Genomic DNA, 17,840 nt, shown 5'->3' with positions numbered 1-17,840 from the left:
CAAATTTTCCTCCAAAATTTTTACTCTTTTCTCTAAATATTGAAGAGTCAAACTCCCGCCAAGTTCCCAGTGAGACCTAAAGATCTTCAACTCACTTATTCATACATTTATTTAATAAACATTGTTTAAGGGCCTTCTGAGTGCCTGGTACTGTTGAGGGAGCTGAAAATAGAGCAGTCAACAAAAATTTAAATTCTAGAGAGGAATGAAAAGAATAAACAAATGAGTAATATACTATCAGATTCAAAATGCTGTTAAGATTTCAACATATGAATTAGGGGTGGGGAGACACAAAACATTTAGACCATAGCATAAAGGTACAGCTAATCACTGGCAGCCTTGGAATTGAAAACCAGACAATCTGGTTCCAGAATTACACTATGCTGCTGCTTCTTTCAGATACAGTGGCTCATTAATTGCCAGTCACATTTCTGTGCAACTCCAAGCAAGTACAGGTACGCAGACTCAGAGCTGCCCCTCCTAGGTCTCTTCGAACCCACCATCTTTTCTCTCTCTGATCCCCACCCCAGACTGCCACCAGGTCTGTATCCTGCTCCGTTGCCCACTCATCTTTTTCTGCTTTCCATCCCTTCCCACCAAAAGCTCTTTCCCTGTTTAAGTGCCATGAGGGTAGGGAACATATCAATCTATCATTCACAGTTTCCCTTCACACAGTGCCCAAAACATAGTGAATAAATGTTTGTGGGAATAAACATTAATGAGTAAAAGGAAGTGACACTTGCGCTGTAGCAGGCAGTGCTAATGTTCCACCCAGATCACCTGGAGCCCCTCATTTCTGTGAGTTCCCCTCACCTCTTTGGCACTGGTTTCAATGGCCAGCACCTATAGCCCTCCTGCCAAGGACTCCACTTTCCCCCAGGAGCAAAGAGCCAACAACCCTGGGCTTTGATTCCCAGCCTTCTCCTCAACCCCAGGAGCTATTCACTGGGGCTGTCAGTGAAGCATGAATGCCCAGCTTCTTTGCCTTAGATAGAGCAGGACCTAATTCACACTCCAGATTCCCTGGGGAATTGGAATTCCTCCCTTCCTCATCCTTTCTGAGGAACTTCAGACTGTTGTCATCTTTGTAGGGAAGTGGGCAGAGAACAAGCAGGAAAGCTTGGCTCAACATTCAACTACACAAAAGTTATTCTCAACTGTTATATGAGTTTTATAACATGATAATCATGAGACCATGGAGGGAAGCCTCACAGACTAAAACACACATCAAGTAGGTGGTTGAGATGAATATGGCCACCCTTCCCATATGTGTCTGCTGAAATTTCCTTGATCTTTGAAGAGAAGACATGAGTGTAAGAAGTGAAAGTACTAATTTGGTTAAAAGAATCCTAAGGAACCAAGAGACACAGTTTTCACTTGTACAGTATAAGAAAAGTAAGGACCTAACATATGTAAATGAACTCAAAAAGCCATGTTTGTCCTCCTGTTTCTAGGCGGCCACTGCAAGTCACTTTGTACCTTAAATAAGGAGTGAAGTGTGATGAATACATTTATGAACATCCTCATTTAAAAACAAATTGCACCACACTTTCAGGATTCTAAATTGAAAAGTTAGTAGCAAAGAGAGCTGCTCCAAAATCTATACTCTATAAAATCCACATAGCTCATGAGGAGAATGATAAAACTATAGATCATGGGTCCATTATGCTCCAAAGAAAGGTTTGAGCCTCTGCATTCATAAGGCCCTCTTGGAATAAAGGCATAAACATAGGAATAGAATGCCATAGCTACACTGCCTCATCCTGCTACCATATATTTGTAAATAAGATTTATAATAATAGAATATCATCAGCAAAATTTCATGAAAAGTATTGCTATTACTAATGTTCAGATTTTAAAAACCTGAATTCTTTGGCAAATGGTAGGATGTGCATATTTCTGATAAAGAGAAGATGAGGCAAGGCTTGGATCAAGAAACCTCCTCCATCATGTAGTGGAATTACCTATGGTGACACTTATTTGATGTCATACATATTTGACATCATCTAAGAGTATGTCTTTAAGAGACTTTATCAAAGCTTTTCTTCTCACTATGAGTTAGTGTTCACAGATAACACAGATGTGCACAAAAACACTATAGATTTATACCCAATAATCAATGTTGATATGTTGATGTAGAAATTGCAAATCCTAAAAAACATTTTTTATAAGTCTTCTTCCTGCATGCTTTCACTATCAGATCAGCAAGTGTGGGATAGATTTATTCATAATATTTTGACATAAGACAGAATTAAACTCCAAAATGGGTGTACTTACAGAAATCTAACAAATGTAAACTAAGTGTGTGGATAATGTACTAGAAAGGAGGTTTACCTTGCTGGTCTGTCACATACTGAACTGGCCTCAAAATTAAAACAACACTTTCTCTATTGAGTTCTCTATAAGTAATCAAATACCAGAAGTCCAAGACAAGCAGAAAAAAATGTTTTAAATATTTCTATCTGATGTCCTCCACTCTGAAATATTTTTTAAAAGCTTATTTGTCTTTTTAATCATGAAACTCACCTCACCTAATAATCATGTCAGTTATCCAATATTTTTTTCATGCTACCCTTTAAAAAATAAGTACAGTAAAATTGGAGGATACAGTTAAAATATAAAAATAGAGAATATAGTTACCTGGGTTTACATTATTTCAAAAGTGAAAAGATATTTGTGGACTCAAGTTTTAATTCTGATAAACTGATTAGTTCGATATCCTCATTCATAATATGAACTGTAAGAGTAATAACTAGCATTTATTAAGAACATGATATATGCCAAGCATTGTTTGAAAACTTTTGCATGTGTAATATCACTTAATTCTCATCATAACTCTGTGAGTGTGTATCTGAAATAACTTATTTTTTAAATGCCTACTTTTTTTTTCATTTTGTACTGTTTTATTCACTTATATCACAAACATTTTTCATCTTTCTACATAGTAAAATGGATACTTTTTACACCCATTTTACCCATGAGAAAATGAGGCATGGTTTACTAAAAGTCACAGCCAAGGCAGGCTGGTTTCAGAGCAGATGCCCCCAACTGCATGAATGAAAGACAGGGCTTTGTGAGGTTTGGGGTCCTTCCTTACTGGTGCAAAATTATTTTTTAAAGTTATTCTGCTATTTTATTCTCTAAAAATTTGGAGGGGGGTGTCTTAAGAAGTTAGTGTTTCTCTTAGCAGGTTTTTAGACTATCTGAGGATTCCAAAACTATAGCTTGATGTATTCACAAACCAGAATCCATTTGGAAGGAACATGAGAACTTTAGCCCTCTGCAAATCCTTGCTTTGAGAGCTCCCACATTTATAAATAAGCATGCACCAGAATTCAGCATGTCTTTCAAGTTGGTCTGTTGAAAACACAGGTATGTAATGCAGTCAGACTTTATTTGGGCCATCCTTTGCTGATCAGATACAATGGCAATGAAAGATCTGAAGGCATAAACTTGGCAGCAACTTCAAAATATCCAGTTGGTCCCAGAACATTAGCATGCTCATTATGTGCATTTATTGTGCCTGGGCACCCTGTTGTCCAAATCTATCCGGGGTCTTCAATCAAGAGGAAGTATTGATAAGAACACTGCTCATATGACATGACTGGGGACCATACAAAGTGACATGACCTGAGGTGATGAAGAGAACACTTACATTCATGGTTGCTGAAGCAATCTTCCAAAGCAGCAGAAGGGTACCCATTCCTGGCTCCATAATGCAAAGGCTCAGAGCCTGCTTTTAAGTATCTACTTTGTTTTATATTTAGATTAACAGTTTAACCTTTATATAATGCCTGTATTTACAGAAAATACATGGAACTAATAGCTGAACAATACACAAGTGTCCTAAATGTAGGAAATTCTCAATTTACACTGTTGTATTGTATCCAGAGAGTAATTCCATAATTTCTTACATGAATTTTTAATTGACCTAGATGTTAAGAAATGTCTTACAATTTCTAAAAATAGTTTCCCTTCATGAAATAGGAATCACAGTCTATTTTCTTCAGAGAGAATTCCATGTATATTGACTTAAATTTTTCACGCAAAATTGTATATTCAACACTAAAAACCAAACTGTACATAATTTGATCTTTCTTTGAGGATTAAGAAGGTTATTTTGAGATCTCCCTGAAACTCAAGAATTTCATTATGATTTCAACTTGTATTGCATTAAAAAAAGTAAACATAGCAGCTGGCAGACTATCTGAGAATAGTGTGCCAATGGGCAATGTCTGTCCTCGCAGTTTGGGGACGGGATTCCTCAAGGGATCACTTTACTTTAGGAGTGAAAAATGAAGACAATATGAATTTGATCACTTTAGGCAGTCAAGCCAAAAACAAGGAGAGTTTTTTCTTAATATTACCATCACTTGCCTCATATACACTATAAAAATATACTCAGAAAAGATCAAAGCCAACCTGAATTTTAAATCTCATGGTGGTAATCTGGCATAAGACAGGGTTTCTCTTTAGGCTTATAAATGAGATTTTTTTTTTTCTCCTTAAAAAGAAAAATCATTATTGTCTTTTAGGAAAGAGATAAAGGCAAAAGACATAAAGTAATGAGCTTAAATGAATTTTCATTTGTAAAAAAAAAAAAATAGGTCAATGGAATTACTGTAGAACTAGTTATGCGAAAATTAGTTATAAAAGAATAAAGAAATCAATAAGATAAGGATATCACATTAATGAAAAAAGAGTTATTAAATTCCTGCCCTTTTTGATATTCTTTGACAATTAGTATTTCCTTCCTTGTGAGATAGTATAAATTCTAAGCAAATTTTCAAAGGAATTAAATAATAAAATATGTTTTGAGGGAAATAAAGAGAGAAGAAGAAAAAGAAAGAGAGAAAGAAGAGAGACTGAGACAAAGAATGAAGAAAGTAAAGGAGAAAGTAAAAAAATAAATGAATAAATAAAAAGAGGCATCTTTCAAAGAGCTTCCAGGACTTGAATTAAGTATGGCATTAATTCTTTTTCTCCCAAGTCTTAGTCTTGGCAGGTTCTTACAAAAATGCAGGAATTTCATGAATGTGGGAACTGGTGATGGAAAATGCATTACTACACACAATTGTTGTACTTGAGAGGGGCTATATGGGGAAAAATAACATCCTAGAATAAACACAAATGAAATTCATGTATCAAAACCAATACTGTGAAAATAGTTTAAATGTTTCTTGAATTTATATCTAGTCATTAACCTAAATGCAGATTTTAGTTCAAGCTACACTTCTGCCTCATGGTCAGAAGGCCTGAAAACCTGTGGTGTGGAAAATTGGCAGGATAAAGAATATTGAATTGGTCTCCATGAAAAACTGATTTTGGCAGCCATAAGCTCCCCATTGAGTGCCCCCTCCCCCAATCAAATTTTTCTTCCTATTTCACTCTTGTTCCAGGAATGAGGCCAATGCAACGGTATAGCTAGAATAGCAAGCAGATGTCAACCTAACAATTCACCATAGGACCTTTCTCATTGGCCTTGAATCTAATGGTCAGAGTGAGCCCCACCCCCCTCCACAAAAACCCAACCCTAGACTCAACCTCTGAGAGCACAGAGGTTGGAGGTTTCCATTTCTTCTGATTTTGGTTTCCTTCTTCTTTAAAGAAGAAAGTGGAGTGAGCCGTCTGCCTTACCTGATAACCCTAAAAGAAATTGCAATTCCCAAGTGAAAAAGGTTAATTTATTTGAAGAAATCCAAAAAAATCGATTCCTCTCTTTCACTCTTACTCCTGTTTTAATCTCACCTTCTGCCTGGTTACCTCAAGGAAAGTGGACATTTCCTCAGACTTTTATTTAGTCTAGAGGACAAAATCCAGCGACTTCTCCCAAATCATTTCTCCACCTGGGAAGATCCTAATGGCCCACCTCACCCCTGGGGCCCACTTCACTCTCTCCTGGGCTAATCATAAACCCAGGTTTCATTAAGCAACCCAGTGTTGGTGGAGGATATTTTCCTTCCATCCTCATTTCCAACATCCCCCAACCCCCATGGCTTCTGGGAAATGTTCACCTGACCCCTTATGGTAGGTTCCAGGGCCTTTGCATGAGCCAGTTGGGGTGAGAAGTTTTTCCCTCCAGTGAATATTGTATTTGTGTGCTGTGCCTGTGCATCTCTCAGTGGTTTCACCCTGATCTTTTCTCTCTTTGCAGCTGGTAAATAATCCACTAGCAAGTCAGGCTGCAGCGGCTGCAGCAGCAGCAGCCATGGGCTCCATAGCAAGCTCACAGGCCTTTGGCAATGCCCTCTCCAGTCTTCAGGGGGTCGCGGGTCAACTAGTTACTAATGCACAAGGACAGGTGAGTGGGAGATGGGAACAAGAGTGAATTTTTATGACAGATTGAACTCAAAAAGGAAATTAACTTCTTTTGCATGACAGTGATATGTAACCATATCTATTCAAGGCAAATAAATAATGTTTACTAGCAATGTCAAGAATAGGAGGAGGGTTGGGAGGTTTTTCTTTATTTTAGAAGGAAGATTTTTTTCCTTCCCCCCTAGAATGTCTGTCATATTTTGTTTTCATTTCTATGACTTACGTTATGACCTTAAATGAAGAAATTACTTTTCATGACATAGCATTCTTTTTTTAAAAAAAATAGATAAATTTTAAAAATAAAATTTTGGTTTTGCTTTTTTATTTTTTCATTCTTTTTGAACTTGGGTAATTGGGAAAATTGGTAAGTTTCTTTCTCTAATTGCCCTAAGATTTTTAATTTAATAAATTGGTTTTGTAAGCCAATTTCTGAATGTTTGGGAGGTGATGGGAAAAGACTGAAGAAGCTGTGTAAAAATATCAAAGAAAAAGGGTGAGTTAGAACAAAGCCCACTGCAAGTCAGCTGCACGTGCCGGCACTCTTGCTGATTCTCATGGAAGCTCAGCAGACTCTTGTATGCTTATAGGTTTCCTTCAGTCTGCCAGTGGAGCAAACCTTCCTCATGTCCTGAGCAGTAGTCCTGTTCCTTTACACTGCTAATGTGCCAGCAAGATGTGGTCACAGCTAATGTGGTCACCAAGGAAGATACTGATGGAACTTAACATAAGAGTTGCTCCATCTTCAAGACCCCAATTAATGTAAAAGCTGCTTGAAAAGCAAACTAGAGTTGAAGCTGATGGTGTCCAGGTGCCCTCCATTCGAAGGCCTAACAATCTCAAATGTTGCTATTTCTGATGATGAAACACAAAGGAGAAGGAGCTTGCGCCCTCTCCAAGATTTTTCCTCCCAGAGTTATTTACCCAACAGTGAGTTTACGAATCCCTACTTGGCCTGCTCTGTGGAGAACCAGAATTACAATATCTCAAACACTGCTTTTATTTTACATAAAGAGTAAACAGAGATGCATTATAAGCTAACCCATCTCTATTTGCGCCCCAGGAAAAAAGCTGACCTTGTTATATTTCCTGGGAGGGTGCAGGATTGTCCCGTCAGAATCCTGAGGGCTGAAAGATAGAGCTTGTCAAAGAACGGCCCCAGGTAATGAATCATCTTATCACAGGTGCACACCACACATATTAAAGGAGGATTGTATGAACACTGTGCCCTCCACAGTCACCTTTCAATGTCGGCTTTAACCGGTGTTCCAATCCCTTTTCATCAAAGTATCATTTTATGCAGCAGCTCTAAATGGGGGCTCTCAAAAGCCTATTAAGATTTCTGGAGGGATGGGTATTGGTGTGGAGGAAAAGTTAGTTATAGTATCTATAACTCATTCTCAGATCAGGTCAGTCCTAGAAACTGTTTCCTAGAGCTGTGACCAAAATAGAACACCCCAGTTTATTCCTGCCAAGCCATTGGCCCTGGAGAGGTAAATTTTAAGAGTGCAAGATAGAAACCCTATCCACTGATGTGTATTTCCCTATGATTTTTCTGTTCCAGTGTCCAAGTAAAATGTACCACTATGTACCACCACTTGAGAATTTGTGATGGAGAAAATGTTTTAGTTTTTAGAAGGAATTATTAGAGTTTGTTCTTCTGATAATTTAATGGCTGATCATTTTGCCAGTTACAAACCCATCCCCTTATCCAGGGCAAGAATTTCAACCTTTGCTTTGTTTGGCCACTGCCTGCTTCCATCTCTCCCAGCCCATAATTACCCATAAAGAAATGAACTTCAAAGTAGAAACTTGATTGGTACTTTGCATATAGTGAATAAGCATTGATATTATTTACTTTATTTTATTTTATAAACTGTCTTATGATAGTTGATTTTATATGGTACACAACCTCCTGAAGTGGGGAAGAAAAAAAACATTTACAGAGAAATCAATATTGCCCACTCATGAAATCTTGTCTGAGAGTTTTAGAAATGTGCCCAATGGCATCTAATTTCTTCCCAGTACCAGAAGAGACCAAGATACTCACAGTTCCAAAGTAGATGAATTGGCCACATTCATGTACCACTATATTTTTTAAAATCTTTGTAATAGAAACACAATCATCTTCCCAGAAAAAGGTGCATGCCTGAATCTTTTTGTCACAAAGATACTTGTCCAGGTCTTACGAAGTGGTCAAATTATACCAAAAATAAGGGCAAAAATTATTTGCTGTGTGTGTGTTCTTTTGGCTTGTATTAATGTGGTACAAAAAGTAAAAATATATTGTAATCAGGTTAATACAATTAGCCTTGCTCAAAATACTGCATAACATAGGATTACTATACCCAGTCCATTTTCAATTCCTTAAAAATCTCCAAAGAGCTTTCCCAGAAAAGGTACAAAATGAGAACTCTTAATACATTTAGAGATTCTTTTCTCGTAAGTTTTTGACATTAACTGTTTTCCATATTTGAAAATGCACCCAGAAATAATAACATTAAAATCTAAATGTACACTTGAAGAGCATGTTTTACTCCACTGATAATTTGGTGAGGTCAGCCTATAGAGAAGCCATCTCCACTGCTAAAAGTCTTTTGGCTACCTGGACACCAAGGTGGAAGTATCCAATAACTAAGAGCCCTGACTAAATTCAGACTTGCCTAGGATTAGGTGTAGGCTTCACCTTTTTCTAGCTGTATGACCTTGAGACAATGATTTAACCTTCCTAAACCAGAGCTTCATCCTCAAACTTCTAAGGCAACCTCTATGAGGCAGCCTGGGCCAGTGGCTTGTGCTCACTGGGCAAGCCTCCCAGTGAGCAGATGACTCTCTTCACAGGGAGACTTGCTCAAATCTCCCTTCAGGCTTTTGGCCTTCGACTCTCAACAAGAAATCCCATCACCTGGGACTTGTAGTTTTGCTTTATTGTTTGGAATATGACTATGTTTCCATTTATTAGATCTGAGTAAATTTAAAAGGATGGCAAATCTCAATTTATTTAAGGATTTTTGTTTTATGCCCCCCCAATCAATAATTATGAGCAAAAATGAAGAAAAAACTGCAGTCATTTTTATACCTTTCTTACCCTGCGACTCATTTGCAGTTAATTCAAAAGTCAAACACTGTTCTACAGAGTGATTAATTTTAACATAAATACTAAATTCTAAAGCCACTAAGTATATATATTACCATGTTAAGGTATTTTAAAATTATAGTCAACTTCACTCTGAGGTGGGAAGATAGCAAGCTTCCTATTGGTAATTAGTGATCATGAATTTTATAATGACTATTACAGTGCTGAGAAGAATGTCTAGCTCTTACCAAATTAGGAACCCATGCAAGTGTAGAAGCTAGGCAATGCAATGAGCACTAGCAATAGACTTGTTTGAATTCCCAAGTCAGGTAATAACTAGCTCTGTGACTTTAAGCAAATTACTTGAGCTCGCTGAGCTTCAATTTCACTATAAAATAAGGATAATAAAATCTAAATCCCTAGATTACTAAGATTAAATGAGATTTGTGAAAAAAAGCCTACCGTAGTGCCTGTGCATAAAGACTCAGTAAGGGGTTGCCATCATCATCATCATCATCATCATAGTTTAGAGCTTTGTCTAGCATTTTCTGGAATCCTATATTTGAAGATATAACAAGAAGCAGTACAGTGTACAGGAAAAAAATATGGAGTTTGAAATAAGACTGCCATTCATCAGCTGTGGGACCTTGGGCAATAGACCTCAATTAATCTGAAAAATGGGGATAATAATGTCACCAGCTTCTAGGATTAAAAATGCTTAGAAAGGAGTCAGGCATAGAGTGATAGCATTCAGTAATGCTATCACTCAGTAATGCTATCACTCAGTAAATGTTATGATATTAATAATCAAGATGCTATGTGGTTTTAATCCATAACTGTGTGCACACACCCACTTTATGTGTGAGGAGTTTGAGAATGTGAGAATCTTAGTAACAGGACATTAAGTTATTTTAGGGACACTCATCCTTACTTTGGATAGTTCAGTGTGTGTGTGTGTGTGTGTGTGTGTGTGTGTGTGTTCATAATACTCATTCAGTAGGTATGTTTAGGATTTGGCAAGTAGATTTACCATCGATTTGTTCATCTATAGAATTGGCTTCCCTTGTGTCCCTGGCAATATCTCTTTATTGGCACTATTGCAGAAAAATAAAAGCAAATGAAATTTTATTTTATCCTGGGGCTAAAGAAAGACTTTTAACTGAAGTTCAGAATGTTTCTTGATGAAATTAGCTTTTGACTACTGTGAAATTTTCTTAAGTGGCACCAAGTAAAGTCCAAGACCCCACTTAGGTCTTGAAAGAGCCAGTCAAGTAAAAAAAAAAAAAAAAAAAAAAATCAGCTAAACAATGTGTTTTTGTTTTTTTAATATAGAAAAAGAAGAAACAAATTAAAAGGACCCATTCAAGTTGCCCACAAATACACACACCATTTTATGAATAAACAGTGGCTGAGCAAAGCTGGTATGGAGAGGGGAAAAGATTTGCTGTAGGACAGGAGTTGCCCCCTAAAAGGAGCACAAAGCCCTGATTAATGAAAAACATTCTGTTGATACTAACAGAAGCCTAAGCCTTGTGGGTTAGAGGATACACCCTGGATTATACAAAACCAGCCATGGTGAGTCACCTCTGTTCAACACTCTGAGCTGGATAGGGGTGGATGGAGATGCAAGAACACCACCAGCACCATGTTTGTACACACCAGCTGGAAGACCATTCTAATATTATAACTTTCAAGTGTGGTGAAAAGTATATGTCTTAGAATGGAAGAAACATGATGCTTACATTGGGATGTTTCTCTGAATAATAATAATAATAAGCTAAATGATATCTCTAGAAGGTAATAGAATAAGTTAGAGCATAGCTTTGAAGGAAACAGGTCTGATTGGAACACATGTCTAGCTCTCTGGCCTTGGATGCGTTATAGAACTCTTCTAGGCCTCTGTTTCCTCACCAGTAGAATGGAAGTGACAAAACTTCTCACATACTTTTTGGTTGTGGGGCTAAATGTATAATAGAAGAAAAAGTGCTTAGCACAGTGCCTGCTATGTCTTAAGCATTTAATAAATTATCAATAAATCAAAGTTACAGCTATTTTTTAGGATAAAATAACAGCAATTGACCCTGAACTATGGCTTGATAAAGTAATTCAACACATGATTTAAATAAAAAGATGAAAATCTTTTAGAGAAAAAAAGCACTACAAGATGGACAAAAATTAAATTATAATAAATGCAGATCTTAACCAAAAGATTGAAATACAATGAATTCATTCAATAAGTTTCCACTGAGCCCTTCCATGGGTTTTATTAGATCTTTGTTGGAGAACTAACACAGTCAAGCCGCTCACACTCGTAAAACTAATTTTAAATCCTGTGCAAAGGAGATAAAGTATATAACTTTGACAATGTTTCTAGAACAAATGAAATGCATTAGATGTGTCCAGCTAAAGCCAGTTGATCAGGAATTTAGGGAATTTCACACATACTCTTTCATTGCATTTTTAATAATGAAATGTATTAAATGTATAGAAAAAAATAAAAATTTTTTTTCAAAAAATTAATATAAAAGACATCCTGATGACCACCTAGATATTGGCATTTTTCTATATAAGCTTCAGTTCTGTTCTCTTGCATATTTTTAAGAGAAATAAAACATTACTGCTACAGCTAAAGCCTAAACATCCTCTTCTCCCATTCCTCTCCTTCCCTTCCCCGGGTGATTACTATGACAAAATTGGTGATTCCTTTCATGCAAGTTTTGCATTTTTAATACAAAAAGATTGATTTTTTAAAATAGCACAAAATCATGTGTACAGAACACCATTTTAATACGAAACATAGAATACATTCTTAAGACATTTTTTTCATCCTCACCTGAAAATATTTTCATTGATTTTAGAAAGAGGAAGACAGAGAGAGAAACGTGACCTAGAGTAGCTGCCTCGGGTATCCCTGACGAGGGCCGAGCCCGCAGCGGAGGGACACGGCCGACTCGAGCCTCACGGGAACCCTTGGGGGTGTGGGAAGGGCGCTCGACCGACTGAGCCGCCCGGCTCGGTTAAGACATTTTGCGTAAATAAGAATCAAACACCTTTTGTTGAAAACTCAAGCATAGGTATCTAAAAACTCAGAGTCGTCGTCTGTATATTTCCCCCCACATACCCTGACCAGCGCAATCTATTTATGCAATATGCTGAACTAATAATGAGTTTGGCCACGTGTTCTAAACCAAACCTCAAAAACGTCTGACAAAAGATTTTATTTTCTCACTTGTAAATATCATATGAAGTTTTTAAAAGGTGTAAAAATTCGATCACATTCCGTTAAATACATGTCAAATGGCATTTGTAAACAGAATAACATTCTTTAAAATCTGCTCCTTCTAGAGGCTGGGAAATATATGTTCATGGGGCTCGTGACATTATAAGAATTTTACCTTGGCTTCATTTGGGTACTGGTGATAAAACAATAACAATGAACAGCCCCAATCTTTCTACTAGCATATCAAATTTACCCTTTGAGCCCAGTTGAGAACTTTATTTCCTCCTTCAAGAGAGGCCGCTGCCTGGGAGCACGTTTCTCCGGGCGGCGGGCCGCAGGCGCCCCTCCCCCGCTCCGCGGCGGCGCTCGGGCGGGCGGGCGGCGCTCGGGCGGCGCTCGGGCGGCGCTCGGGCGGGCGGGCGGCGCGCTCCGCGGGCTCCGGTCCCGCTCTGCGACTGCCTGTGGATGGGGCCGCAGGCTGGCCGCCCCGCCGGCCCACGCGCTTTCGCTTTGTTAACCCCGCTTTTCCCAATTTACTGTCCACCCAACGTGTTGTAGAATTTAGGGTCTCAGAGCACTTTAAGAAATACTGCAGGAAGTAATTCACATCCATCCCCGTCCACATTTTCTCAAGGGAAATCATGGCTTAAATCAGAAAGAAACGCCCTCCAGAGAGGCTCCGCTTGGCCACGGGGGGCCGGGTGGTGGTTTCGGCGCGTTTTTGGAGCACACACGGCGCGGCGGTTTGCGGCCAGGAGGAATCTCACCGCTTCCCGAAGGGCTCCCGGGACAGAGGAGCACGTGCCGCCCGAGACCCCGCGCCGCGCGCTCCCGCAGCTTTGTCACGCTGGAGCCCGAGGGCTGGGGGTCAGGGCGGAGCGGGAGGACTGGCCGTCCTGTTCTTGTGGAACCTAAGAGTGGGGCGTCCTTGATGGTACAGGGCTCTAATGAGCCCTGACGGCCCTCGCCGGGCTGCGGGGTCATTAGGCGGCAGGTGGACTTGGGAGGCCTTGCTCCTGTCGTGGCTCAGCTGCGGGGACTCTGGGCGCAATCGGGTCTCAGAGCCGGTCAGCGCCATCAGCAGAAGTGAAGCTCTGCCCCTCGTTATGACAGGGAATTGTTCAACCCAGACCTTCCCTGCCCTGCCAAAGGTCGCCACTCCCTCCTCTTCTCTCTCCCTTCTCACCTCCCCCACTTCTGAAATGAAAGGGTTAATCCCGTTAATGTGATCAGCCCAAAGATCAGGCCAAGAACTGAAAGTAAAGCACCCTCTGGAATCTTTCTACCTTCCTTCCCAGCAAAACTCAACAGTGCCACCTGCCATGCAGAACTAAAGGGGTAGGCAAAATTCTACAATAAACAATCCAGTTCCGGAGCTTGCCTCTGAAGATCGAGCCAGAGAGAAACATGGCTTCTGTCATCTAAAGCAGGACTTTGGATTGTTGTTCTGTCACATTTTTTTTCTGGCCACTGTATTTTTTTTTTCCAATTCTTCATCCCATGAGTATTTCATTTTCCCGGGAATAGGGAAATGTTTCCTTGTGTTGATTTCTGGATCAAGACTGCTAGTACATCCTTCCCAGCTAAAATAGGAAAAGAGGCAATTAACTAATGGAGCAACCTAATCAGCAGCCGTCATCTAAAAAGGTAATAAGTTACAGTAAAACCTTGATATAACAGACTGGGGAGAGGGGTGTCCCTTAAAGCTTAAAGAACGTTATATAATAAAGTAGGTTTTCTAAATCCATATGTTAAAAAATTAAGAAATTAATTTTTACTTATGTAGACACATTTGTGTAATTAAAATTAAGTATGTATGAGACGTTTAAATTCACAGAAAAGTTTTCTATATGTATTACAGTAATTATAAATTTATAGTAAGTAGGTTTAGTAAATAAGCGCATTCACCAGTCACCCCAAGTAAACAAATGCGCAGGGCAGAGGTATGGCTTAGTGCCCTGGGAACATCTGATGGCACTCCTTAAAGCTGCTGCAGAGCCCTAGCGGGTTAGAGCACTGGCCCTTGGACCAAAGGGTCCAGTGTTTGATTCCGGCCAAGGGCATGTACCTTGGTTGCAGGACTGTCCTAGTCAGGGCACCCTGCGCAGGGCAGGCAGGCAGGCAACCAATCGATGTGTCGCCCTCACGTCTGTGTTTTTCTCTCTCTCTCCCTTCCACTCTCTCTGAAAAAGCAATGGAAAAAATATCCTCAGGTGAGGATTAAAAACAAACAAAAAAACCTACAGAAAGTCAGCCCTTGGACAACAGAACCAATTACCAGAAGATGCCATGTGATCACGTGCTAATCATTTGCTGAACATTGTTTACCAGTGGTGACTCTTGGATTTAAATATGTAGACTATAGTTGTAGATATGTAATATTTATTTATGTTGGCAAAATTACTACAGTGTTTTTAGCAGCTTATAGCCTATTCACTAAAATTTGTTGAAAATAACAGTGAATTAATAACAAAAAATAACCTGTTAATTTAATTATAAGTAAATCTTGGTTGGCAGCATTTTAAAATTAATGGTATTAATTTTTACATATGGCATATGGACTGGAAATTTTGTCCATTAAATCTGAAGTCCATTAAATCAAAGTCCGCAAAATAAAGGGTTTACTGTACAAGACACCATTTACAGTTTCTCAGAGCTAGTCTGGCTTCTCTGATCTTTGTTTCACCAGCATAGTTTACATTCTAATTAGTGAACCCTTATGGCAAAATAATATCACTCTAAGCTTCACGTGGTTCATTTCAGTGTGGAATGCTCTTTAACCATCTTATTTCCTAGAGCAGTGCTGGTTTCAGCTAAACGTTCTTTCAGGCTAAGTGATTTCTATAAAAGATAATGAAAATAATGATATCTCCCATGCACTGAGCCTTCAAAATGGAGCTGCTATCAACTGTGATCCTGTTGGAGCACAGGTTTGATTATCTGTAATCTGTAGGTGTGATTATCCCAGCTGTGCAGATGAGCAAACTCTCAGAATGCTGCAAACTAAGTCTGCTCCCAGGGATGACATCTTCAGTAAGTGGCGGAACTGAGATCTGAGCCCAAAGTCCACACCCCTCCTCTCTTATTGCCCTCACTGTCTTGGGTTCAAAGACCTAGGTTCATTTCCTCCATGTTCCATAAATATGTCACTCCGGAACTTTCATTGCTCCACCTGCAAACAGGAGCTGTAATTCTTGACCTATCAACCTCACAGATTTCTCTTAAAGGTATATAAACACTCACACACATGAAAACTATAAAGAGCTGTAAGCCTTGCCAAAATAAACATAGGGTATTTTAATCAATATTCTCACCATTATTGTTTTTGCTGATCAAAGGAACTGGAGAAGTAAGTTCAGGGAAATCTCTGAAGTAATGAGATAATCTTGAAAAGTTGACCTCAGGTCCCCACTTAATTTTGCCAGAGAAAATCAGCCTCAAGGCACCAGAGTCTGGCAGTCTATAGGTTTGCTGCCTTCCAGCAAGGCATCTTATTCAGGAGGAAAGAAGTGCATGGTGAGTGCTTCATATGGGGTTAAATAAGTAGCTAAATAGGGAGCTCTGCCCCAATGAATCTTCTATTGGGCTTTTTGTAACATTGCACGGCAAAATTATTTTAGAATTAATTAAGCTCCCAAAATGGTAAGGCCCCAGACATTTCTAGATTCTTCCCTTTGGAAGCTGCCCCTCTAAGAAAAAGAAATATATATTACTATATTATAAATCTGAGAAACTACTGATTTTAAGTTACACCATCAATTTAATAACAACTTTTTTGGAATGGAAGAAAATATTACTTCATTAAACAAATATGTCAATTGTTAGGGGCAGCCACTTTCACAAATTTTAAAAATGTGAAAAATGGCCCTGGCCAGTGTGGCTCAGTTGGTTGAGCACTGTTCCATGCACCAAAAGGTCACTGGTTCGATTTCTGGGCAGGTTCAACAGGAGGCAATCAATTAATGTATCTCTCTCACATCCATGTTTTTTTCTCTCTCTCCCTCTTCTCTCCTGTCTCTAAAATCAGTTAAAACATATTTTTTTTTAAATGTAAAAATTGTGGGAGTCTTATAGTTGAGGAAATAGATATTTATTTAATAAATAGACTTAAACAAAACCAGAATCAGAAAGACTGTACACCGGGCTGTTGATGATGGCTCTCTTTTTATTATTTAGTGTCTAGTAAAAAAGTTAGGTATGGAGGAGGAAGCTATTTAAGTCTCAATTCTTCCAAAGAGAGAATGAGAATTAAACTTGATTTGAGTCTGCAGACAATGAAAGAGAAGAAATTCTATATTTCACCCCCAGAACAATTGTCATCAGTTCTTTTTTTTTTACAAACAATTTTAAGGTTAAGCAGAGCTTTATCAGAGAGGGGGAAACATTAAATTCACATGTGAGATGCATTCAACCTCCAAATAAATGTTCACTATACTGTTTACTACACCATATGCCCAGTAATGCACCCAACTTCCTTGTTGGTCTATAAATTTTTTTTTCAACTTTTAATTATTTTTATTGAGGTATTAGTTTACATATTAGTTTCAAGTGTACAACATACTGACTTGATATGTGTATGTATTGTAAAATGTACAGAATGGTGACTATTGTTAATAATACTCTATTGTATGTTTGAAAGTTGCTGAGAAACTTATTCTTTTTTTTTTTAACTTTTTATAATTTTTATTTTTGTTTAAAGTATTACAGATGTCCCTTTTTCTCCCCAATGACCCGTTCCCCCCCGTTCCTTCCCCCTCCCCAGTCACTCTCCCCACCATTGTCCATGTCCTTGGGTTGTGCATATATGCACATAAATTCTTTGGTTACTCTCTCCCCCTCCACCCCCCCCGTTCCCCCTCCATCCCTCTGACATTTGGTAAATTTTTGACATAACACATTCTTCTTAAAGATGTAGACATCATATCAACTCACAGGACAATTAGAAAAAAATGAGAAGTAGATCGTAGGTAGATAGAAATGGAAAAGTCACATCAAAGAACAGTGAGAAGAACCAGGTTCAAGTTCAGTGTACAGAAGTAGGCTGTACTGTAGGAGCTCCAGTCCTGGGAGAACCATGCTGTTCTTTGTGAGTCCAAGAAAAACCACTGGGTTGATGGGAGGGGAAAGACATAGCCTTTATTTGTTACATCTGTGGAAGACCCAGTGGCATACTCGGCCAGGGTACTTATCTAGCACAGGGGAGAGGGGAGAGGGGAGAGGGGAGAGGGG

At 38.8% G+C, this 17,840-nt stretch overlaps 1 protein-coding gene across 1 annotated transcript in view; it reads left to right on the top strand.

The window, feature by feature from the left end:
* Nucleotides 1–17,840, top strand: part of POU6F2 (POU class 6 homeobox 2) — a 540,059-nt gene that overhangs the window by 486,379 nt on the left and 35,840 nt on the right. The window contains exon 6 of the mRNA XM_087821402.1: nucleotides 6,155–6,301. Coding sequence (XP_087677528.1) covers nucleotides 6,155–6,301 — 147 coding nt within the window. The remainder of the gene's footprint in view (nucleotides 1–6,154; nucleotides 6,302–17,840) is intronic.

Source organism: Miniopterus natalensis, chromosome 10 (genome assembly GCF_054644295.1).
Source record: "Miniopterus natalensis isolate mMinNat1 chromosome 10, mMinNat1.hap1, whole genome shotgun sequence".
NCBI lineage: Eukaryota > Metazoa > Chordata > Mammalia > Chiroptera > Miniopteridae > Miniopterus > Miniopterus natalensis.
The sequence above is the reverse complement of the archived record's forward strand: the minus strand, read 5'-3'. Positions and strand labels throughout refer to the sequence as shown.